General features: G+C 40.2%; 1 protein-coding gene across 1 annotated transcript in view; it reads left to right on the forward strand.

Moving 5' to 3' along the window:
• The window catches only part of POU6F2 (POU class 6 homeobox 2), a 337,454-nt gene that overhangs the window by 205,355 nt on the left and 106,302 nt on the right, over positions 1–25,797 (forward strand). The window contains exon 4 of the mRNA XM_019539004.1: positions 6,914–7,269. Within this exon, the coding sequence (XP_019394549.1) occupies positions 6,914–7,269 (356 nt within the window). The remainder of the gene's footprint in view (positions 1–6,913; positions 7,270–25,797) is intronic.

Below are 25,797 nucleotides of genomic sequence, written 5' to 3' on the forward strand. Positions count from 1 at the left end.
CCAGGGTTAAGTGTGGGTGATTCTGCCCACATGCCATGCCCTGCAGCTGCCACAGGGAGGAGACAGAAAGTCTCTTCCCTGTGCAACAGGGGAGGGAGGGAGACAGCATGTGTGTTCCCCTGCTTGCCAGGAAGCAACTGGTCAGGAGAGCCGGCCAGCATTAATTCCCCAGTGGGAATAGTGGGGCTCAGTGAGTGTGCCTTCCTGCACCGGTGCCATGGGGCACCAGGGACACTTTCCTGCCCAAAGGAAGCAGCTGAGCAGCAACTGAGGGCTTGGGAGTCCTTGGCAGGGCCTACCCCCTGCAGGACAGTGACCCTGGTGCTCCATGGCACTGGAGGAGAGTTCGGGGGCACACCCCCTGACCTCCCCCCCTCCACACACACACACATACACACACACACACACTTCCACACAGGGGAATCAATGATGGCTGGCTCTCCTGGACAGCTGTCTCCTGGCAGGTGGAAGAGTGAACTTGGGCATGCTATCAGCTATTGCTCAGCATCAGAGCAACTGGGGGTGGTGAGGCCCTGCCCCGCTTCCATAGCACCCCCTGCCACCTAGCCTCCGTCACTGTGTGGAGGCACCCAGCTCCCACCATTAAATGCTGAACGTCTGTTACTTTCAATGATACTGTAAATTTAAGTGTTTTGTGTAAAACACAAAAAGTTACAGCATAATCAAATTGCCTTTTGATAACTTCTATAAGCATCTGAGCTGCAGAGAGGCTAAGTAAGGGACACAGTGTCACTCAGGGAGCCTGTAGCAGAGAAGAGAATTGAAATTGTGCATCCTGAGTTTTAAGCTTAGTGCTCTAAGAACTAGGCCATGTTATTCTTCTGCCTGATACCATTCAGCCTGAATAAGGGCATGGGCATAAGCATTTGAGGTAAAAGAAACAAAGGGCTTTTGGTAGGGGCTTTTTCCCACTTGTGGACTTCTCTCTCTATTATTTGAGGAAGGGAGATAGATAGATAGATAGATAGATAGATAGATAGAGTAAAATAGAAGTATAAACTAAAGTGTGTATGAGGATTTAATTTTGGAATAATAAAGGAATAACAAGATTTAATTTGAAAAGTAGAGTGCTGAAGCTGGTCTAATGCACAACTTGTTAATGAAGGCTGTTCAAACAGGAACAGTTGGGTTGCTTGGCTAACCATTCCATCAAATTGCATTGCTTGTTTGGAAGGCTGCAAACCATTGCTTGAGTCACAGGTGACATATTCCTTTCAAGAAGTCTCAGAGATTTAAAGAAATGTTACTTGTTCCAATGCGTTTTGCTATCCTATGATTAACAAACAGCTTAGCATCAATTCTGTTCATATGTTTCCCTGCAGTGGGCACTGTTACCTTACCTGCACTGTCACTTATATTACCGTTTGGAAACAAGTCACTTTTCCTTAACGGGGCATTCTGAAAGAAAATAAAATATCCTTTGTGGGAAATGGTAATATTCATATATTGGAGTTGGTGACAAACCTATGCCCATTTCTGTGGGGGCAGGTAGGAAATAAGGGGGGATGTCCACTGACCCTTTCTCCTTGTTTGTTTTATGTTTTCATATGTTTCATTTCTTTTGTCCCTTTTTTCTCTGACCTTTCTCATTATGCACCTATGCAGCAGACATCTGGGCAGTGTCATTTTTAACTTTACTGGATTTCTTATCATAAATTATTTGCCCACACACATTAAATTCAACATTAAAACAATTAGTGGAAATTTTAGACTATTTTGTCTTTCCTGTGCATGTGAGTAGGAATCTATGAATCCTTCCATTACACCATCTCCTTTCTTGCTTTACCCAACCATGTAACTCTGAAGCTTTTTTGCTCCCCACAGACGCTTTTAAAACAATTCTCTTGAGTAAAATCACACAGTTTTCATGGTTTTTAGCTGTCAGGGTGAGGTTGTGGCTCATTCAAGCTGGCTGTACAACAGAATAAGATGACATAAAATGTACCCTGTTCCCCTGCATGAACTCTGTGTTGCAGATTATAGCATGGGGCCATCACTCCTCACTTCCATACAGGAAGCTGGGGATAGGGCTGGCTGAGATGAGTCATAGATAGAGCAATTGCTCTGGCTATCAGTGTACTGACAAGCATAGCTGAGCCCTGCAGAGTGAAAAAGATAAAGGGCCAATGTAGATTCCTTATCCTCATAGAGCAAGCAGGGTCGAATTAACACATAGGCAAACTAGGCACAAGCCTAGGGCCCTAAGTGAAGAAGGGGCTCAGTTGTGCTTATTTTATGTATTATAATTATTGAGTGAAAAAATCAATAATTTTGCCCATGAGTCTGTTTGCCAAGGGTCCACTAACGGGTTAATCCGGCCCTGAGAGCACGTCTACCTTCTTTCTGTAAAGCTGCTGTATGTATTGCACATCATGCAGTTAGAGTTGCTTTTCCATACCTTACTTTCATATGCAGGTAAAAGAATCTTAATTATTTCTTTTCTTTTGTCTTCGGAGTATCTAGATTATGGCTGGAATCTCTGAAGCAGTAGGACCTTACCATTACTGCTTCTGGTTGATGGGTTGCGCAATGCATTGTAAACTCCTGTAATAATGTACTCACTCTCTATTTTTATATTGTGCTACATAACTTCCCTTATGTATTTACTTGCTTTCCTCTCCAGTAGCTTCAAGATCAGTATATTCTGTTGGCACCATTTCCTTTTCTCCACAACATCCAGGTTTCCTGCTGTTCCTGCAGCTGCACTTTTCTTGCCTCCAGTTTCATCTTTACATTTGTGCCATCTTCCATACCTAAAGTCAAATTTCACTGTCACATTTAGCAGTTGTATACACCTGTAGTTTATCTTCTCAACAATAATAGTATTAGTAAATATTCATAGTTTGGTAGTACCCAAAGGCCCCAGTCAGAATTTTTCTACTCTCACTATTGATACCTTGCATGAAGTAGCATGGTCAGTAATTTTCTGTTGGCTCCAAAATTGTTTTCCTTGCAACTTAGGTTGGTGATTGATGGCTCTCCTAAGTCCTCACCTTCCTCTGATGTCGCTGGCATTTCATTTTCTTTTTCAGTTTGCTTTTGAGGTGAAGTATATATACATGACCATAATTCATGTAAAGGCAAGTTGACCCTTTGATTCTCATCTTTGATTGAAGAAAGCTTTACTTATTACAGATAAATTATTAATATAGAAACAGGTGATCAAAGCCTCCTTCACCATGGTGTTCATTCCACCAGGCATCCCATTTGGCCTAGCCTTCCACCTCTCCTTCCCCCATTGCTTTTATTTTATTTGCATTTGTAATACAGTGAGTTGATGTCATGTTCAACTGCAGAACATGCATACCTAGAGAACTGGAATGGGCCAGTCAGTATTGAAAAGTAAGATGAACCAATTTGCTTTGTCTGTGGATCTACAAAAATTGGTGAACAGTTCTTGCCAGGTGATTTCATAGATTTCATATACATTAGAGCTGGAAGGGACCTCGGAAGACCATCAGGTCCAGCCCATGTCCAAAGGGCAGGCAGTCAGCAGGGGTCAAATGATCCCAGCAAGATAGGCATCCAAGTGCTTCTTAAAGGAATCCAGTGTAGTTGCCTGCATCACCTCTGGGAGGAGTTTATTCCAGGCCCTAGGGACTCAGACAGTAAAGAAGCTTTTCCTTAGGTCCAGTCTAAAATAACCTTCTAAGAGTTTGTGACCATTGGACATAGTCTACCTATGGGGTGCTCTGGTGAACAGTTGTTCTCCCAGTTCCCAGGACACACCCCGTATATACTTACAGGATGCCACCAAGTCACCCTTGATTCTACGCTTCTCTAGGTTGAAGAGTAACATGTCTCTCAGGCTCTCCTCATAAGGCCTGCCCTCTTGTCCTCTAATCACTTGTGTGGTTCTCCACTTGACTCCCTCAAGCTTCTCCACATCCTTTCTGAATTGCAGAGCCCAGAACTGGACACAGTATTCCATCTGCGGTCTTACCAAGGCCAAGTAAATTGGAAGGATGACTTCCTGGGTCTTGTTTGAGGTGCATTGGAAGATGCAGGCCAGAGTTTTGTTTGCTTTGGCAGCTGTGGCATCACATTGGTGGCTCATGTTCATCTTGTGGTTAATCATGGCCCCCAAGTCTTTACTTTTTTAAAACTATAGGTTTGATTCAGTCCCAGGTTACTTTCCCTTTCACTGATTGAATCCAGAATGCAAGATCCTGGTGGCAAACAGACCTTCTGGAAGGGGTGATGGATTGCAATATAGTACATGGAACTTGCAAACTTTTCATGTACTGCAGTCCTGCAGCAATCCAGTATAACCTTCAAAGTGGGGTCTTAATATATGTGTGGCAAGGGCCCGCATCCTCCAGGAAGCTGCTGCTGGTACACAGACACTCTAGTTGGAATTTAAAGCTGTTTTCTCTAGGGGAACTGTTCCTGCCCTCTTCTGTGGCTAAGTCTCTATTTGTGTAACTTGAGAATATATAAAATGCTAATCTTTGTGCCTTCAAGGTGAACTGAGCCCCCTAATCCTGACTTCTTGTTAGAGGTTAAGATACTGGTTTACTCATAAGGAAATTAAATTTACCCCACAGGGAAAATAGAGTGGATACATGATAGACAGCCATTTTACAGAGTAAGTTACTCCACAGTGGAGTACAGTGGGTACATCCACATGAGAAGTTATGTTGCCGTAGCAGCAAGCTATTGCACCGTAGCTCATTGCTATGGTGAGGTAGCATTGCCGGGCATAAAACATGATGGCAACCCTACCACACAGTAGCAATGAGCTGAAAATAACCATGTAGTGATTGGACTGCTTAAACAAGTATTAAATGACTGTGAAGTAATAACTGCACAGTCCACTGCACATGTAGACTTCTCCAGTGAGAAGTAACTCCACAGAAGTGTAAATTATGCCAGTGTACCTGTGATGTGCTTATTCTCCTAGATAGGTACTTACTCTCCAAGACAATTTCACCCCTGGAGTAGTTAATGCAAACTACATTTACCAACACCTAATGACGATGTGCTATTATAACACCTATTTATGCAGCCAGCATGGAGGTAATCAGTCACATATTGGCTTCCTACTATGGAGGAAAATCTAGGGTAAATTATTATGTATATTTTGGGTCTACACCCATAATTTATGCCATCAGCAGTAAGAGATAGGGCTGTGCAAAATTTTAGCAGCCATTTTGTTTTGGAGGTGTTTCGGACCCATCCCCCAGCCTCCTGGCACTTAAAAAAAAAAAAAAATGTCCCACACTGACCAGCTGCAGCAGCAGTGATTGGGGTCTCTGGGCACTCATGTCAAAACCTCCCCATGCAGTGCAGGGAGCAGCGGGAATCTCCCCCACCTTCCTGGCAACTGCACTGCAGCTGCCCCATTGCACAAGTGCAGCATGACTCGGTAGGGTGCTGTGCACTGTCTGGGACCTGGGGCCACTGGGGCTGAGCAGTGCCAGCCTGTGGCTGACTGCTGGAGCAACCCCAGCTCCTGGACAGCACAAGGCACCCATGTGATGCGACGGCTGCTGTGCAGGTGTCAGCAGGGCTGGGTGATCCCCCCTGCCACCCACAGGGGTCCTCTGCCATGGGCTCTCAGAGGCCCCAATTGCTGCTGCTTCAGCCGGTGGATGCAGAGCATTTTTTTTTTTTTTTTTTTTAAGTGTCAGGAGGCTGGTGCCAGATGAGGCATGGGGCTGGGCAGGTCAGCCATGGGGGCTTCTCCCATGGCTGCTCCTGCCAGGGCAGAGGTAGGCACAGCCAGAAGAAGCCACAGGAGAACCTGCAGTTGTCCAGCTGTGCCTACCTCTCCCTGGCCAATCCAAATCTCAGAATCAGCGCCAAAACAGTGTCAAAACTCCAAAACAGATCCAGCCAAATCAAAACGGAACCGTGATCCAAAACAACAAAATGAATCACTGTCCTCCGAAACAGCTGAATCTGAAGCCAAAATGAAACAGACATTTCACACAGCCATAGTAAGAGAGTACTGAAAGTACAGGTCTGCTGTATTTTTCAAGAAAAGCATTTATGGCTTTGAATGATAAGAAACAGTCTCTAATGCCAGAGAAGCATATGCATTTTATTATATATATTTATAATCCAAGGATTTTATAAGCAATATCACAGCTAATATTATACCTGCTGCATGAATACCCGATGTCAATATTGCACCTGTGTTCCATCATTGCTCACATTCTCAGAGCATTCTTTATTTTACAGCCACAATTCTTTCATTCTGCACAAAATGGCACCAGTTCATGCTCTGGGGTAAATTAAAGCATCCCATAGGTCTTCTTCTGTAGTGCACTCAGGTGATATTCCCACTGATTTCACGGGTTGGTTTAGCTGAGCAGAGAATGCTAGATCAGGTCCCAGAAGTATGTACTGGCTGAAATCAGGGGGAGCTGCACCGATAACTTCAGTGAGGTCAGGATTTCAGCATGGTAGAACTGAAAGTCATCATCTTTTTTGGTGACTTTGTAAGCCCTATAGGAGCCTGCACTGCACTTTTTATGGGCTGTATCTCCACAACGAGCATATGGGCCATACACTAGTGCCCTCAAGCATGCTGTGATGAAGGAGTGGGAAGCATGTCCTTAAGACACTTTGGACACCTGAGTGGAAATTATTATACTACTTCAAATTAGACCACGGACAATGCCTTGTGGACACTGCTATACTGCTTCCCGTTGATGAGGAAGTCTGCCTATACCAATTTAGTGGGCTTAAAAGCATCACAGGCAGACAAACTTTGCCATGAAGAGTGGTCTCAATGGGACAGTCATAGTCACATTGACATTTTGGTACTGCTGCCATCTGCTGTAACAGGACCGGGATTTAGTGTGATACCATATTCTCATAGTGGATGTCATTGGATGACATGAGCTGAATCCTATCTAATTCTGTTTACTATATTCATTTATAGCTACCTCATCCCTGAATTCCCAGCTTCAGCAACTTCAGCATCTTCAGCAGCTCCAGCATCAGCAACAGCAGCAGCAGCAGCAGCAGCAACAAGGGCAACAACCACCACAGCAGCAAACAAGCCAGCATCAGCAACCAGCTCAGCAGACACAACCACCGCAGCAGCAGCCCCAACAGCAGCAGCCCCAACAGCAGCCCCAACAGCCGCAACAACCCCAACAGCAGCAGAACCAAACACAGCCCCAGAGCCAGAGCCAACAAACACAAGCTCAGCAGTCCTCCAGCTCGCCTCAGAAACCCAACCAGTCACCAGGACACGGCCTTCCTTCTCCTCTCACTTCACCAAATCCACTGCAGGTAGGATGTTACCTCGTGGGCAAAAATCTGGGTAGTGGCAGATAGTAAACTGCTACCCTCTTTAGGAAAAATAAAATGGACACTGCATGTTCTGAGCAAACAGACTGATTTGCAGCAGCTAATTTGAATCAGTCCTTCATTAGCCTGCTACTTGAAGCCAATAGCCTATGCCTGACAATTTAGAAAAGCTGTTAAAGTGGGGCCAGCGTTTTATAATTCTTAAGAGTCATGACTCCAAACCAAACTGAAAAGTAAGGTTGGCTGAAAGCAAAAAAATTCCATTTCTCAAAAAAAAAAAGTCAGGGTTTGTCATTTGTCATCCAACACAGCCAAAACCTTCCACATTTTTACATAAGACATTAAGTGGGAGAGAGAGAGAACCACCCCCCTCCACAAGAATAACAATAGTCTCACATCCCATTCACTTGGGATGTGGGAGGCCAGGGATACTGGGATGTGTACCTGGTCTCCCAAAACCCAGATGAGAGATGAAGCTATTGGCTCATCTCGGCTACTGGCTATTCTCAGTCTATAGGCTATTCTAAAGCAGATCTTTCTCCTTTTCCTCTGTGGTTACTCTCAGGTCTATGCTGTATCTGAGAACCTTTTCTGAATTACATTTGCATTAAAAAATACCGTGAAACTGCCAGGTCTGCTGAACAAAATTCAGCTCTACTGGATTTTAAGAGTTCTCTGAAGATGAAGAAACTAGACAGTTGCATTTCAGGTAGTGGCAGTAGCTGATGAAAAATCAGTGCTCAAACCTGATCTGGATCCAGGTTAGGGTTGAGTGTGATGACACTTGAATCTTGCAAGCTGTTCCCATGATTTTTTTTCCATTAAATATTTCCAAAAGTCAGTTCCCAGATCACGTTAATCATCTTCCAGTGAAATCTATGAGAACAGATTTGACTGTACTCACAAACATAATTTGAAATCATGTGTAAGGAGCTGATCCCTGGAGGCCACTTTTCAGAGTTGATCTGCACTTTAAGTAACAGCTAGAAACATTGCAAGAGTGGTGGCTTACTTTCTTTTATAAAACTTTGCATGCCTTTAAGTTGTTATCTACAGTTTGGTTTCACCCCTGGGTCTTTAACATTTCAAAATACTTTTGAATGCAAGTAATGGAATCAGTTTAAATGAGGCTCAGCCTTGTCCATACTAGCCAGTCAAGCCACATTTAATCTAAGTTAAACCAAGGTGAATAAAATCTGTTTTTAAAAATGGTTCAGCTAATAGGCTTAAAAATCCACTAGAGATTGTCCTTACTCTATGAGCCTTTTCTACTTCAGAGAATAATGTTTCCAGAGCTCCTACTGTGTATTGTATTAAGGGCTATTTAGGCGCTACTGAATGTACAGTCTATCATGTTAGTGAGTGCTTCGGGACTCTTTAATATGCAGATTATTGACACACAGAGACAGAAATAGCTCCAAAAGAATTGCTATTACATGTTATTATCTTAGTATAGCAGCCATGAATGTATGCTAAGTACATACAGTATACACTAGTGAGAATGCCTGTTAAATCTTTGCCTCAGAAGTTACTTGGCATTTGGTTTTCAAAACAAATATCCAGTTTTTCATTCCATTTATGAACTTCCAACTATTTCTAGTACAGACAAGCCAAAACCAAGGCCTCAAATCTAGAAATCCACATGTTGTTTGGATTCATACAACTTCATACATAAGCCCACTCGTAGCAGGCTGGGGTCTAAATGAAATCTAAAACTATATGCAGGCTCCAGTTTTGGTAAAGATGCATTTTCTTATGCAAAGAACTGTCCTCATGACACTGACTGAAGCTAGCAAGTAATGAAAACAGTTTGAGAGATTACTGCTAATACTAAATAAAACTTCAACCCTTAGCACTGATGTGGCTTCAGACTCTCACCTAAGCGTAATCTGGATTAAAAGAGTCTCTTTATTTCCATCTCTGGTTTGCTTTTGGTCCTAACTAGTAGGACTGCAAACTCAGCTTAACAAACAACATCATTTCTCAATTTTAGAAAAACAAAAAAAAATGTGTAACACCAGTAATTTTTCCTTGTTTGACGTGTTGATAGGAATGCTGTTACCATCCATAGTGATGACACCTCACCATCTTCAATGCATTTAACCTCACAATCCCTCCTCTCTCCCTGGAAACAAGGAAAAAATACTATGGCAATTTTATAATGGGGAAATGAGGCACAATCCCAGGCTATGCTGCCAGTCTGTAATAAAGCAGAGAGTTGACCCTTGGTCTTCACAGTTGTAGGCTAGTTCCCTAGCCCTCCTGCCCTTTACAATTTACACCCAGTATCAGCAACCATACGTATGCTTTAATGCACAGTAGCCTATTTACTGTGCATGCAAGTGTCACATAAAAATGTGATTATGCTAATGTGCAGTAAAATAGCTACTGTGCATTAAGCATTACTTAAAAATTGTGCACGTTTGTTACTGCGCATTAAGGCAGCCTACTGCACATTTCTTTAATACCTCATATTCGAGATACTAAATTCAATGCACATTAGAAAAAGCACCTTAATGCACGTATAGAAAGGCTCAGTGTTAATGAAAGGGATGAGGGAGCCTGCTGATTCAACAGAGACGTAATTTGGAGAGAGGCTTTTTGTGCAGCCCTATTAGGCCAATCACAACTGTGCCCTGGAATTTTAAGTTAAGTTTTATACTCTCAAAGTCTGTAGAAATCCTTAACTCAGACATTTTCCAAGACTAAAATATGAAAGAAATAACAGTTTTACAAAATATAAACACATTGACTGTTGACACTTGGAACAAAAGCCCTTATTTCGTTTTAAGAATATGAGCAGTCCCAATGGCTTAGTCAGTGAACATTTGTAAAGCAGAGAGCAATACTCCTGGAGTTCCCAGAATGTATTTAAAGATACTTAAGCATGACTTAAAGCAGTCTGTCTTATTACCGAGTGAGGTGGGACTCTTTAATATGCAGATCAATGATATGCAAACACAGAAATGTCTCCAAAGGTGAGGGGTTATATTCTAATTTTGCTCTAGAGATATGCTTAGATGCTTTTGAAAGGGCTTGTTGAACATCTCTGCCATCTATACAGATGGTCCAATGCAAAACATCATCCAAAATACCCTTGCTTCTTGCATATTTCTGAGACCATAACTGCTGCAACAACACTCCAATCTTACTCCCTGAATGGGCAGCAGTAAGGTTTTCTTCTTTCCAACCCCAGTCCTACAATCTGACCTACAAAGGGGAGCCATTTCCTCCATGTGGGTCTAATGTCAGGATTGGGTCCATGCCTGTTCTCCTGTTTTACAATTCCCCTGTTGTACAAATATAGAAAAAATAGCATACAGCAGGTTTTTTGGCACCCTCCCATATATCCATTTTATAATAACTGCTTAGAATGCGGATATTTTTTTTATGTCTGATACTTTAGCTTAAAAATCGACCTGGAGCCAAATTCAAAGATATTATGGCCTCCAAGGTAATGATCTTTATGAACTAGAATGAAATGTTTTTTGTTTGAAGAATATTAAGGGAATAAGGACCAACTAAGTTAAAATTTGACAGGTTAAATTTCATTTCTGAATCCTTGATTTTTCATGTGGGTTTTATCCTCTTACATTATTCAGGATCTGTCTGAGAGATATTAGTTTAGAACAATGCAACCTCAAAAGATTGTCTTGGAAAGTCAGTAATTCAAAAGGATGATTGTGTTTGTTTCAAAAACTCTGAAGGATAACAACAATTATATCTCAAAATGTACAGATGCTGCCATGTCTTCAGAAAGGAAATTAAATGAAAGTGACTTGCTTAGGCAAACCTGGGTGAGGTGCTTTCTGTAGCTGATCAGAAATTAATAACACTGCTGCACTGCTCGCTGGCTAAAATTCTCAGAATGATTCTTGTCAGATTGTTTTGTAATATTGCACTATAATTTTATTACCATCTGTTACTCAATTCAGTGGACTGGATTACATTTACAAAAAAAAATATTGTTTCTTAGCAAGCTTCATAGTTACTTTATAATAGTACAAGAGAGACCCCAGTCTGGATTATTTTACTCAAGGGGCTCAATTCTACCTGACTTCTATTGTGATACTCATAATTTACATTGGTGTAAGTCAAAAAGGAGCATCAGGCCTATCACTGGTTTCCAAAGTACTTTATGCTGAATGAGAACTGCTAGCTGTGGGGCATCTGACCCCAGAAGTCCTGGATAACTCCCTGTTACTACACCTGGCATTGGGGTGGGGCAGGGCAATACAGGAGCCAGTTACCATGTATTCAGACCATCTCAGGGCAGGGGAATTGTATCTTGGGTAGCTGCAAAAATATTCAATGGATATTTTTGGAACTACAAGGTCTCCATACTATGCTGTATACAACTGGGTTACCAAATAAGTAGCCCACCTTTCTGGTTGGCTACCAGAACAAAATGCTTTGGATGTATGTTCAACTCTGGCCCCAGATATGAATCTAGCTACTGATTTTAAACATGGATCATATGCCTGAGCAGTATAGATCAGTTGATCCCACCGATAGGCAGATCTGCTAAGTAAAATCCTTACTGCAGGTAGAGAAGAATCCCAGCTTTGTTCCTGTGCAAAGATAAGCAGACAAACAGGGATCCCCAAGGGATTGCCCTGACTGTAAAATTATTCTGGCCATTTTCCAAACTCTTTGCTAAAGGACCTTTTTGTCATAGAAGCCTATCTACAATAACTGAAACTGAAGAAGGAAGATGATGGATAAAAATAAAAGGGATGGAGTAGGGAACTGGGGGACACAACAAAAACTTTCCAAGCAAGAGCAAACCTGAAGATAGCAAAAACAGAATCTACTTCAGATTAAATTTTCATCTTAATCTTAAATAATGCATTTGGCACCTCGATACTTCTTTAACAAAGAAAAAAAGAAAGAAAGACTGAAAAAACTCAGCCATAAATGAGAGAGAGTGTGTACACAAATGCCTGAGGCTCCAACAGCCACCAAAAAAAAATACTTATTCAAGGGTTAGTTTCTCATTAAAACAAAATCTATTTTAAAAAGCTCGATTCAACATTTACTGACATTTCCAGGAATTTATTACAAGTCGTTGAGATCTAAAAAGAACAACAAAGTTTTATATTGCTTTGAGCATGGTCGGGAAAAAAATAATTTACAGAAAATATAGTTATTGCTCTTTTTCTGTCTGTCCATATCTATGATTTTCAAAGTGGTGCCTCCCTGTGTATTTAGGTACTCCTGATTTGTTAAGATCTTGTTTTTATAGTGCCCATAATGATCCTAAGAAGCATCTTTACACAGTGAGTAGTCTCACTGTAATTAACTGGCTCACATGCAATGTAGGGTTGTTCTCAGTATAAGGGTGGCAGGACTTTCCCCCCAGATATTTAGAAAAGACTTTGGAAAAACAACATTTTATCAGCAGCTAAAGGCAGGACAGTAGTTTTCACCCACTGTCCCAACAGTTTGGTGTTGACTGAAAAATGAGATACTGAACCAAACTTTGCAATAGGGGAGGCAAAAGAGGTATTTGCAAAGAATTTCAGGAGGAAGACTTGCTTTCCTAAGCTACTAAGAGTGAACCTGCCAAATGATGGGTTTTCAAGAAACTGGCCAAGTTCTAGACCTTTGCTCTGAAATAGCACCTCACCTGTAATAAACTTAATTAATTGGTGGTACCTTGCTGAAAGTGCTTTTACCTGCATTAAACAAGAACACAAAACTTGAGGGCTTGCTGCAATATTCTGCACATATTCAATGTCCTGTCCTCTCCAAATGAATGAAACTATGGCCGTGATTCGAATAGCTCTTTTATTCCATTTTGGACACCTGCAGCCTTGTTTCTGAGACTTTAAAGGCTGAAATTATTTTGTGCGTCTAAACTGCGGGCCAGATTCTCAGTTGACATAATTGGAACCATGCCATTGTCACCATCTGTCACTTCCAGCCCCTTGTCTGAAAACCTTTGCTGCATGAAGTTTTGGCCACTGATGGGCAACACACATGCTGGTGTGAATGTACACACGAGTGCATCCACACACAGACATTCACAACCCTTCCCAAACACTATTACCCTCTAGGATTTAAAGGCCTCTTGCTCATTCTTGTTGATGCCTTGATTCTTTTGCATCCCTACCTTTGCCACCACTGCAACTCTTCCTCCACCTGGGAGGTTATTTAGGGGCAGGATAATTTGCACTGTCCTGAAGAAATATGTACATCCTTTCCATAATACCTACAAAACTACATTGGTGCCACAAGAATTAATAAGGTGTCCCCTACATCTCCAGAAGCATAAATTCAAGCCTCATTCTGGACTTGGGTTGAAGTCTGTTTTCCCTCAACACAATTGTAAATGCATGCCAGGTCACTGAAGATGAAAGATCTGAGGTGGTTGGATGTGATGCTGGCTGTATCACTCTCTTGTGGGTTCTGGGCTACAGAAACTGGTATGTCTTAACCCTACTAGTCTAATGCTGCTAACGGCACTAAACTCTGGAGGACCTTTGATCTTTTTTGACAAGTAATATTGTTAAGATTCATCTTCTCTTAGCTAACTCATCTTCTCCTAGAATCCTACTACTATATGGGGGAGTTGAGGCACTTGATCACTACACCGTAAGGCTGTTGAATGCTGTATTTAAACAGAACAAAGAAACATTTAAGGGAATATATGTGAGCCTCTCCATTCCCTGAGGAAAGCTCCTCTCAGTTGGAGCACTGGCTGCCTCGTCCATCCAAATATACTCTGCAGGTGTTGCTATTTTCAGAAGCACAAGGAGAACTGGTCTCTGACTCACATTTAAAGTGAAGGAAATTAATCATCGAGCAAAACAACTGGCATTATTAACACCCAAGAGGCAGAAGCTAAGTCTAATACAGGAAACCATTTGCTAGAGAATTCTCTAAAGCCACAGAAAGTGAAGCTGGCCAGCCCAGTGATCTCTGGAATCTGAAATGGAAGTATTTAATAAACTCCCTGAAGGAACTAGAGTATTTAATAAACTGCAAAAAAACAAAAACAAAAACAAAAACAAAAAATTCCCCAGGGCAAATTTTGGAAACAATCCATATCTGATAAGGTCTTCTATTTCCAGAGCCTTACTAAGTGGAAGGAAGACTGTTCCTGTGATGCCATAGCAAGCCTCAGGGATCCCAATGACAGAAATCAGCAGAATCCTTGCACACATTTTTAAGCCAGTGGAACTGTCTTGCCAGCACCCACATATTAGGCTGATAGCTTTACATTGCTATCTCTAGAAAGTCATTGGAACTAGACAGTATTTCCCAAACCAGTGACATTATCCATTTTGCCAGTAGTTTTTCCTTAGCCTCAAAAGACACAGCTTCTATAATATTATCCTTACAAAAGAATCCAAGGAAAGAGAGGCCCAATAAACAGTGACTTGAAAGATTTACCAGATGTCAGTGCCTCTAGTCTGGCATTTGGGCAGAAGTATTCTGTTTTTTGGGCTAATTACAGACAGTCAGAAAGCCAGAAGCTGAATCAATTCACCTTTGCAGGTTAGTCTAAGCTGCATAGATTGAACTGATAAGCAAGTGAACAGACATTCAGTTTTGATTCTAGAAATGCAGCCTGCAGTGGCCTAGGCCAGAAGGTGGAGGATGCTGGGGCATACCTCCCTGCTCAGCTGGAGGGAACAGCCTGGGCCAAGTCTAGCCAGCCCATCCTGCGAGGCGGGGAGAGTTTGTGGGAGAGGTACAAAGCATCCTGGGATTTTGGGGGACTGTCAGTTAACTTGAATCTGGGGGGAATCTGGGACAGAAGTTCAATAAACCTATTTAACCAAAATCAGTTAAGTCTGATACTACATCCATCCAGGTTTCTCTTAAATGGGTTTTGGCCATTTTGAAAGTGGTACATGTGCACTGAACTTCTATTCTGTTACAGATTTGAACCAGTTTCCAGGTTATACCAGTTTACATGTAATTTTGTCCCTAGCCTAACTGTAAAACACATTGGGGGAATATCAGCAATTTTTTAAAAGACGCTGTAGAATAAAATCTCTTGAAATCAAGGCAAAAGACAGAGACAAGGTATAAAAACTATGACTGAGTTTTTGAAAAGGACCATGCTCTTAAATAGCATAAATTAAAATCCCAATATAGATGAACCACTCTGTGTAGCCTTGAGCTCTAGCAATTCTGTCATTCCATTGAAAAATGGAGTTATATAAAAATGTAGAAACATTTCCATTATGCCCTGTACATTTGAGGTGATATAACCATTCTGATTAGGTATTTCACATAAGGACAAAAAACCTGATCCTCTGAGATGCTAAGTACCATCAACTCCCTTTGAGGATCAGGCCAGGGGAATTCCTCTTGTTTTGGGAAATACCTGTTAGTGGCCTCTTTTAAGATATGTTTATATAATCTTATATTGGAAATCATCACAGGAAATATTCTCTTCTGCCTGGAAGCATGTGGATCCAGGGAAGCCAGGTGAATGATCTGCCTTTTTTCCTGGCGGCTTCCCGAATCCAGTTGGAGAGCAGTTATCTGTGGTGAATAATGTAGCTCAAGTGTTATATTACTGCAAGTTTCATCTTGGAAAAAATGAACACCTCACAGGGCTGGCTTAGCTTTTAGGAGCTGCCCTAAATAAATTAGTAAACTGCTCCAGACTAAGTTGAAAAAGTTTAAAGCCAAATTGTTTTGGCAGCACTGCAGAGATCTTTCAGGGTCCACCTGTAACTTCTCTTGGGGCTTGTGGCAGAATCAGTGAAGAATAGGTCTTAAAAAAATAATAATAATGCAATTTTTTGAAGCCAGAATGTTTTGAGAGAGTGACTAAGCACAGTCCTGGAGATTATGAAATTTGCTTAAGTGTTAATGGGTTGATTGCTGAGTTAGAGCCTGCCGTCTTTACTGGAAATTGATTGACTGGTGCTGCAGGTCTTCACACTTGACGCTCGGATTTGACTCGAAAATTCTGCCAAGTCTTTTACTCTGAAATTTATCTTAATTAGATCTGAAAGACCTGCCACAGCAGAATAGTCACACCGATTAAAATGAAAAACAGGAGAAATTACTGATCAAATTAATCATAATGTCGGGTTACAGCTGTAGGTCTGATGTAATTTGCCACTCCAGTGAGTTACATCGGCCCAGGCACAGGAAAAAGAGCTGGTTTTACGCTGATCCGTAACACCAGCCAGCTTCAGGCAGCCCATCAGGACGCTTATTCCATTCGTTCTCTTGGCTTATCCTGACCTTAGTGCTGCAACTAGAAACAAATTAGGCAAAAAAAGGAAAAAAAAAACCTTTATCCAAGTGGTCGCACTGGAAGCGTGAGCTTTATAAATCTGACTTGTTACATTTTCCCTCAGTGCTCCACCATCCTTTTACTTTCATTTGAAGTAACCAACAATTGATTACATGGAGAACAGAAAATCAAAAGGTCAGAGGACATGACCTGTGGCACTGGCCAGGAAAAGAGTCTTTTTAAAAGCTCCTTCTGGAAATGTAGCTCTTAAATTAAGGACAAGTTAAATAAATGGATACAAAGCAGCACATGGGAAAAGGGTAATCCTGACAGATAATAGATCAATAATCAGACCTGACATCTTGTGGATTTGAATTATTCTATAATTTACTTTTAAATCATGAACTTGTTATATACCACATTGTACTGTACAATAGGTTTAAAAAGTCAGGGGACAAACTTCCATGCCATGAAACCCGAATCTGGTGCCACTGAATCTGTTTACCCTGGAAATAAGACTCCCATAAGGTTTCCAACTTTCCTGTTGTTTGCACGGATTAAATCATTTTTATCACAACCCATTTTATGGCGCTACAGTATTTACGCTTTTGATCCCCATCAACATCAAGAAGTGAAGAGTTATCCAACAATTTAAAAAGAAAGAATGAAAAGAAAGTTAGCTGAATGTTTTGAATCCTGGAAAGGTTTCAGGCAAAGGTTGAGCTCTGGATAAAGATTCGGTTTGGTTATTAGATTGCCCAAAAGCAGAACCCTGCCCACAATGTTCACACAACTAGTCCCAAATTAACAGGAGTCACATTACTGATATTCATGATATAAACAACATTTAGCCCAAATTAACTTGTCTATCTCCTAGTGAAGACCCCTCGTATGAAACGTTTTTGTTTCTATCCTTCAGGACCCAACAATGTTTCTCCCCTTCCCCTTCTCCTTCCCTCCTTTACTCTCACCTGGATGTAATTCTTCCAAGTTTGCTATTTTTATTTTTATTTCTGTTTCACTCTTGTTACTTTTGCACTTGTTACATGTTTATAACAATATAACAATAATTATTAAGGGAAGGGAAAAGGTCTTATTTCTTTTTAACTTTATCCCAACCATGCAGTGGTTGGGATAAAGTTAAAAAAGATATCCACTGAAAGATATCATCCACTATATCCAATAAAATGATATAATCCACAAAAATCTTTACCTCTTGCATAACTCCTGGACCACCCAAAATCATGTCAACAGTACCAAAATGTATTGTGTTTCAGAAAGTTTCAATAATTTCCGTAACATTGTCTTGCTTCCTTGAACAGGTTTAGTGTAGGCTACTAGGCTTCCCAGCTTTCATTGAATGTGTTTTTGGAAGTAGGCATTAAGGAATGAATGTACAGCTTATGAATAGTGAACAATTGCCAGTATATTTCAGTCTTCCCTTATAGTATCTTTGTAGTTTCATCCTTGGAGCTTTCTTACACAGAGGCTGATAATTATTCCAAAGTAAGTGGGGCCATTATAATATGGCAAAAATGACCAAACATCCCATTTATTTATCCCACTGCCCCAAGAACTTATTCAAGAAAACTGGAATATCTCTTTTTTATTATTTTATTACTTGAAATAGGATACAAGGTGGCATTTTATGGTTATTCAACATTTATTGCTTGACCAAGTAAAATTTGGAACAGAACAGATCAATGGAACAAGTTAAACGTTCACTCAGATGCATAGTTTGTAGAGCTGTATGTGTAAACTGTTAGAGAAAATAGCCCCCACCACAAGAAATATGTATGTATTACGTTATATCAGGAGCTGGTATAGTGACATCACATCATATTTTTATATCAGAATTTCTTGTGGGGCCCAAATGCTGTATTCTCTTGAGTCACCTTCATATGGCCAAGCGCCACACTGGGACTTAGAGTGGACAAATTCATTTATGATTATGAAAAAAATTAGGATTTGAAACCAAATTTCCAGACGTTAAAGCCTAGTGCATGAAGCTGCTGTACCATGTAACACTTCACAATGTTTCTTAAAAACAATTCAACTTTCCCCCCTTTATTATTTCTATTATTCTTATTATTGTTGTTAGAAAGAGTTGCATTCAGCCTGATGTTGCAGAATCTTTGCAACTTGCAACAAATGTGAAAAAAGTAGCTCAGTTCACAAAGTGTTCCAAGGATTTTAGGAAAAATGTGGATGATACAGAATACCAAAAGAAAAGCCTAAAGGTGGGGATCAGTCCCAAAAGAGAATTCACTACCAAGTAAGGTGCTTGGTCCATTTCCATCTCTCTGATGGCTTTCAGTTTACTCCCCTGTGCTGCTAGGTTATCCTCTTAGAAGTGAGCTGATCCTACTCCTAATAAAGTCAGTTGGAGGTTTTTCTTTTGTTTTTTCTTTTTGCCTTCAAATAAGGCAGGATCAGGTTCTGTCTGGAATAATGAAACAAAAAGCCATTCTTAAAATAACTGATGTGTTCCCCAAAGACATTCAAAGAGTGATGAGTGTGTCTTGGGGAGATCATTGGTACTCTGAGTTCACAGGCTTGTTCAGAGATAATAATGATCTGGGCTTTTAGGAACAGCTACAGGAATGGGCTCATCGTGTTGTCTCTGAAGAGATGAATTTTCCAAACGGGGTTGCACTCTAATCCAATTATCAAATTATACATCAAAATATCAAACTATACATCACCTACCCTGGAGGTTTTCAAGAGGAGACTGGACAGTCACCTCGCTGAGGTCACTTGACCCCAGTTGTCTTTCTGCCTAGAGTGGGGGGCTGGACCCGATGATCTGCAAGGTTCCTTCCAGCCCCTAATAATCTATGAACTTATTCAAGAAAACTGGAATATCTCTTTTTTATTATTTTATTACTTGAAATAGGATACAAGGTGGCATTTTATGGTTATTCAACATTTATTGCTTGACCAAGTAAAATTTGGAACAGAACAGATCAATGGAACAAGTTAAACGTTCACTCAGATGAATAGTTTGTACAGCTGTATGTGTAAACTGTTAGAGAAAATAGCCCCCACAACAAGAAATATGTATGTATTGCATTATATCAAGTAGGAATCTATGAAAAAAGGGGAGGGAGTGGTGGGGGCTGTTTTTTGTGGAGTTAACTTTCTTAGAGTAATGTATTTCAGAAGGCAAGTGTAAATAATGCAGCAATGGTGGAGTCAGGTGCCCTAGGTTTAATCCCAGCTCTGCTCCTGACCTGCTGGTAAGTCTTTACACCTGTCTGTACCTCTCTTTATGCTCCCACCATTTCTCTGATCTCTTTAGATTACAAATTCTTCTGGAGAGGCATGATCTCATACAGTGAGTTAGTATACTGTAGTGGGCCTTAATCTATCTTTGGCTATCTAGCTACTACTGTAATTTGTATACTACAAAAACAAGAAAACTCAAAAGCAAGCATCTCTTAGGCCCCAGTCCTGCACTCTCTGAAGTCAGTGAGAGTTTTGCCATTGTGTTCAAAGGAAACAGAATGGGCACCCCATTTTTTTCCAAGTATATTGAATATTTCGAAGTTTCTGTCAGCAGCTGATCAGTGTGCTGTCAAATGCACTAATGAAAGGTTTTCCTAAAGTTAATTTTCCTACTCATAATACAATAACCAAATTTGCTTTAACACTTGAAAAAATCCATCCATACTAAAGAGAATCAGTTGCTTAATCCTAAAATTAAAGGTTATTGCATGCAAGAGAAAATAATTACATGCTCAAAGTATGGAAAAAAGAAAACTTCTTTAATATGTAGGTATTTGTATAATTAAAGACTAATCAAGCATGAAGGCTGCTGACTAAACCAGAAAATGAGATTGTTGGCAAGCAATATTGTAATGTAAATGCCATTTTTGTTTAAGTACTAAAGAGCTGGAGGAATGATATCCTGAACAGATTAAAAGCAAACAGCATTGATAATAAATATTTATCAGATTTCAAGTGCAGCACACAGAGATTTTTATATTTTACATGCAAAATGTATTTGCATTGAAATATTCAGTTACTTCCAAGGGATTCTTAACACCTTTTAAAAAAAGGGAAAAAAAAAGGAAAATGCAAGAGTTCACTAGTAAAAGACGTAACTTCAAGGCTTCATCCTGCAGTCCCTTACCCATGCAAATAACATGTAGGCAATGGAAGACAATGGAGTGGGACTTTTTCACATGACTAAGTGTGTGCAGTATTAGCCCCTTGGGGTATAGGGTCAGAAATGCAGTTGTCTTTCAGTTGCGATTTCTTCCAAATTCTTAGTTGTTATTTCTAAAATAGGTAGGGGTTGCTCAAGCATAAACACATGCCAGTGCGACAAACTACTCCCTAAAGGATTTACTGAGGATTTATGCACACAGAAATTGCACCAGTCCAATCAAAACAGTTAATTTCAGAAAATTGATTTAAGCCATGTTCACACCACAAATGTATTCTGTCTGGCAGTTTTGCCCTCAGACATGCGGCGCAGTTCCGTGTAAAGGTGTCCTCTTGGACTAGAGGGCCTAAGCCAAGTTTACTGGCACAGGCTCTCAGCTTTGCCAATTAGCCAGCCCTTGGTGCAGCCCACTTGTGGCTACATTGCTTTCAGTCCTGGAGATAATAAATGTGGAGCTGTGAAGCATGTATAAAGGCACCACTGCTGTGTGATCTATAGCTGGCCTCAGTTAAATCAGTGTATCCTGCTTGTGAAGGCCCTCTCAAACAGATATAAGGGGAGCTATACTAATGTCATAAATAGCATTTAGTTACACCAGTATGTTCTATATCACATTATTAAGTGGATATATATCTATAGCTACATAGATATATATCCCAAAGTACCATTTGTATCCCTATTGCCACCTATTCTCCATTGGACCAGAGCTCATCCTGATGAGGGAGAGTAGGAACTACTCTTCTTTTGAAGCACCATAGCAATAGGACTTGATTAGAAAACCAACTGTAGGCCTTGGCATAGGTTCCACTCCTTTCTGTTTTAGCATTAGGGACTAGACGTAGTACTTTCAGGGCATGTCTATAGATGTGATTAATGCACATGAATAAACTCCGGAGCTTGTTGCTTCAGAGTTTTTTGCTCCCAGGCATGCCATTTGAATGTGCACCCTGAAGCAAAAAACTCCAGGGTATATTGCTCCAGGGTTTATTCGTGCACAGCACATGGAGCCTGGTCACAGCAGCCTGGGCTAGTAGTGGACCAGGGTGGGGTCAGCCTGCCAGCCCAGGGCAGCTCTAACTGGGCTCCATGTGCTGCAGAAAGGCTGGCTAGGGCATGAGGATGCTTCACTGTAGAGGGTTACTGCCAGATAGCCCTGCACTGAAGCACCCTGTGCCCCAGCCAGCCAGGGTAGTGTCTACACATGAGCTGCTACACATGAAAAAACTCTGTGGAGTTAATAAGTTTGTTGCACCTAATAAGGGCACATATGTAGATGCCGAGACATTTACTGTACAGTTAATTAGTCAATTGCACAGCAAACATCTCATGTAGATGCACCCTCAAGGTACTTCACTAGCTACCTCAAATTGAAATATCTTACTTAACCAGGAGGCACAAGAGGCACAAGAACATGATTACCGGAACAAAGATATTCCAGAAAGTGAGCAGATGGCATTTTTCTTTTCTCTTAAATGAAAAATTGACTTTGTGAAATGAATGCTTGTCTTATTCCTATACAATTCAATAGAGAATGTTCTGATATCCTAGAAAAAAAGCCATATGGGCAAATTTAAAAGAAGAATAATCCTGACAATGGTGAAAATAAAGCAGAACCCTGAAAGTAGCTTCTTAGCTTTTTATAAAACTTGATAAAAGTACTAAGCAGCCATAAGCTCCCATTGACATGAGCTGGAGTAATCATTGCTCAACTTTTCTGCACATGAGATAACTTAAGAACTCTAAATATGGGCATCAGGGCCAATACTTTAGGCTAATATTTTTTTAATTCTCAGTTTTGATTATCAAAGTTATAGGCATCAAAGACAAATCAGCAAATGGCACAATTAGAAGTCATTGTGTTTGTGCAATACTCTTTTTTATTCGTGTAACAAAGACCTTGATAACAAACAGAAGTTGCACTTCTTCAATGCCATCAGTACTTTTAAAATTATACAGCTTTCTTAGCATACCTTTATAAATGTATCAAGGTATTCTATACAAATATAACTATTCTCATAGGTGATTCTTCTTTATTCCAGCCTGGCTATATCCATAGAGATACTACTGGTATCATTATATTAGTAAGAATCCACACCGTTAACAGAAACAGTTATACTAGTACAAAAACTGTATGTGAGCCATGCCTCTCAGTTTGTAATCCAAACACAAAAAATTGAAGACCCAGTACAATATATTTTAGGTTTTTTCCAGAATCATATCCCTGAATGACAACACGATAACCTTTTGGCTTGTTACTTCTTTCTTCTCTTAATGGGCTAGTAACATGTACCTGTTTTCTGAAGGTTGCTCAATTTGTCAGTGGTGACAGTTAAAAACATGTTTTTTAACTTTTTATGTAACAGTCTTAGATCAAGTATAAGATATAAAATGTTTTTTCTCATTGTTTCTGGGAAGGGGATTACCACAGCTTGCCAAGGAAAACCTGGTCAAATGCAAATTCTTCGGAGGCTGAAGCACGCAGTTTCACAAGTCATTAAACTACAGTTCCTCAGAACACAAAGTGGATATCTCTGGGTTATTTATCCTAGAGGTCTACAGGTCAAAAGGGGAATGGAGTCAGCAGAAAGAGAAGCAGTCACCATATAGAAAGAGCAATTATTCACAAAATAAAAATGAGGACAGCTACCAGAAGTGTCAGCATATACATCTGATATGCCTTTGTTGGGGCCATTACTTATGGAGCAGCCATTATTGCCATTATGCACTAGCCATTGCATACCTATTTCCAGGCAATCTTTGCTCATGTAATGCACATTAATACAGACAACTTTTGCAAATAACTCAGGCCACAATGAAACATAAAATTCTCCAACATATCTGGTGTTATATGCTCCAAAGAACACATTCACTTTTACAGGAGCTTTTCAATGTTTTGATCAAAACCAAACAGAAACAAAACAAAATGAAATAAAATATTTACCTAGATGTGTAAATAAGGACTTGCCTAATTTTAGGCAACTAGTTGGGGAAAATCTTTCCCTGGTAATCTATATAAATTATGTTTTCTTCAATACTTGGTAAAATAAGAAGTAAAATACCATTAACTTCTGTTCAAAAGTAGATAGACTTGCATCTGAGGACAGCCAGATATCACCCTGGTATGCCTGTACCTCATTCTTCAGAACCGTCCAATAAACTTTTCTGTCTCCTGACTTCTGTCAGTAGCAGCAAATATCCCTCTCTCTCTATTCACTATGAGACATAGTCTGTTATTGATCTTTGTTTAGAGTGTATTGGCTTTGCTAATTGCTTCTTTGCTAAAGGACTCATTGTTATAGCTAGACAGAAACTGGGTTTTCTGTTGCACAGGAATTTCCGCGATGCTTGAGAAAAAAGAAAATTATTCCAAAACAGAAGAATAGGAAGAATTATTTGGGGTGGATCATTTTCATAAAATATTACATTTCCTTCTGATTATGACCAAATTTACTTATTGAATTCTTCATATAAAATGAATTGTATTTCAGAAGGCACTTCAAAACAAAAAGCCAAAACTTTTTTTTTGTTCTGGAAATGCTTTACATCATCAAAATGCTTACTTTTGTGCCTTTCCCCAGAACAAAATTTGCTTATAACTAGTGCACTTTTCAGAAAGTTTCTGTCTCAGTGAAAATTATGTTTTTCATCCAAAGCAGTCTTAACAAAAATATTTCCAATTGGAAAGCACCTTGAGCTTCACTAATATGCTTGATGTTTGAGCAGAAAAAGCATCTTACAGGACAGTTTTACAGGAAGCTGGAGAGATGTACAATATTGAAGTGAGGCCCTTGCATTAGGAGTTGTGTGCAGTGTAGAAATTGAAATTTTTCCTGGGCCTTCCAGCATATCAGAGCATCAAAAGTAATGAGTTGAAGAGGTTCTTGTAAAGAAGAACTAAAAAGACATTACCAAGTCCATATCTTTTGCTGCTAAAAGGTCTAGTGATTGTTTCTTGCAGCTTGGAAATCCCCACTAATCATATGGTTTCAACTGATATCACCAACAATATTTACCCAAAAAGCTGAAAACTGTCATTGCCAGTGGGTACCACTCTAGATGTGTTGTGTACCAGCCCCTCCCAGGTTCACTCCTATGCTATCAGAAATGCCCTTAGACCCTTCTAAACTATTGATTCAGGCTGGTTAAGGTATCTCTTAATAAACAGTTTTCCACTGGAAACTGATTGAAACTAAACTAAACTTTCAAAAGAATTTACCCATTTTGATTGATACATTTCACTGATATATGAATGGTTTCTCAGCTTCAGTTCTGGCTATGCCTGATTCAGACCAGGGATTTGAACTTGGATGCCCACATATCAGGCAGGTGTGTGCTCTGACTACCAGGTTGTTTACTATTCTAGGCCAGGTATTCATGAGTTTCTTCCCTTGAAGCTGTGTAGTTATTTGAAATGATTTTTTCTAAGTAATTTCTATTATTTAATTCTCAGTAAGTTAATTGTTCATAAGCAGCTTCCTGTGAGTGTTCTAGATGTAAGTCTAGCTGAGTTTTGGTTGGACATATGAGAAACATGCTGGTTAATCCATTCCCTTTAAATCATATCATTGTATGAACACTATTTTTTGTGTGAAAGGGATTCTTTTTTCCCTATTTTAGATGTAATATCAATTTTTTATGTAAGATCCTGATTAGTAAAAAAAAAAAAATTCCTACCTGTGTAGAATGTATAAAGTGCACATTAGGCACATCTACACATGCCAATTTAAGGTGCATTAGCCATTTTAAGGCTTATGGGTCTACACATGCACACCCTTAATGCACCTTTAAAATGGTGATTTTAGGTGCACATAGCCTAAAATCACCATTTAGGCAAAAGCAGGTATCAAATTTAGGCATGAATAGTTAAAGTGCCTTAACGCATGTGTAAACACACTAAGGCACATTAACACTATATATGTCATAGTTTCATAGTTTCTAGGGTCGGAAGGGTCCTGAGCAGATCATCTACTCTGACCCCCTGCCATGGCAGGAAAGAATACTGGGGTTAAACGACCCCAGCAAGATGTGAATCTAACCTCCTCTTAAACATCCCCAGGGTAGAAGCCTGCACCACTTCTCTTGGAAGTTGGTTCCAGACCCTAGCCACCCTGACTGTGAAGTAGCGCCTCCT

This window comes from Crocodylus porosus, unplaced genomic scaffold (assembly GCF_001723895.1).
Source record: "Crocodylus porosus isolate Cpor-Errol unplaced genomic scaffold, CroPor_comp1, whole genome shotgun sequence".
NCBI classification, from domain to species: domain Eukaryota; kingdom Metazoa; phylum Chordata; order Crocodylia; family Crocodylidae; genus Crocodylus; species Crocodylus porosus.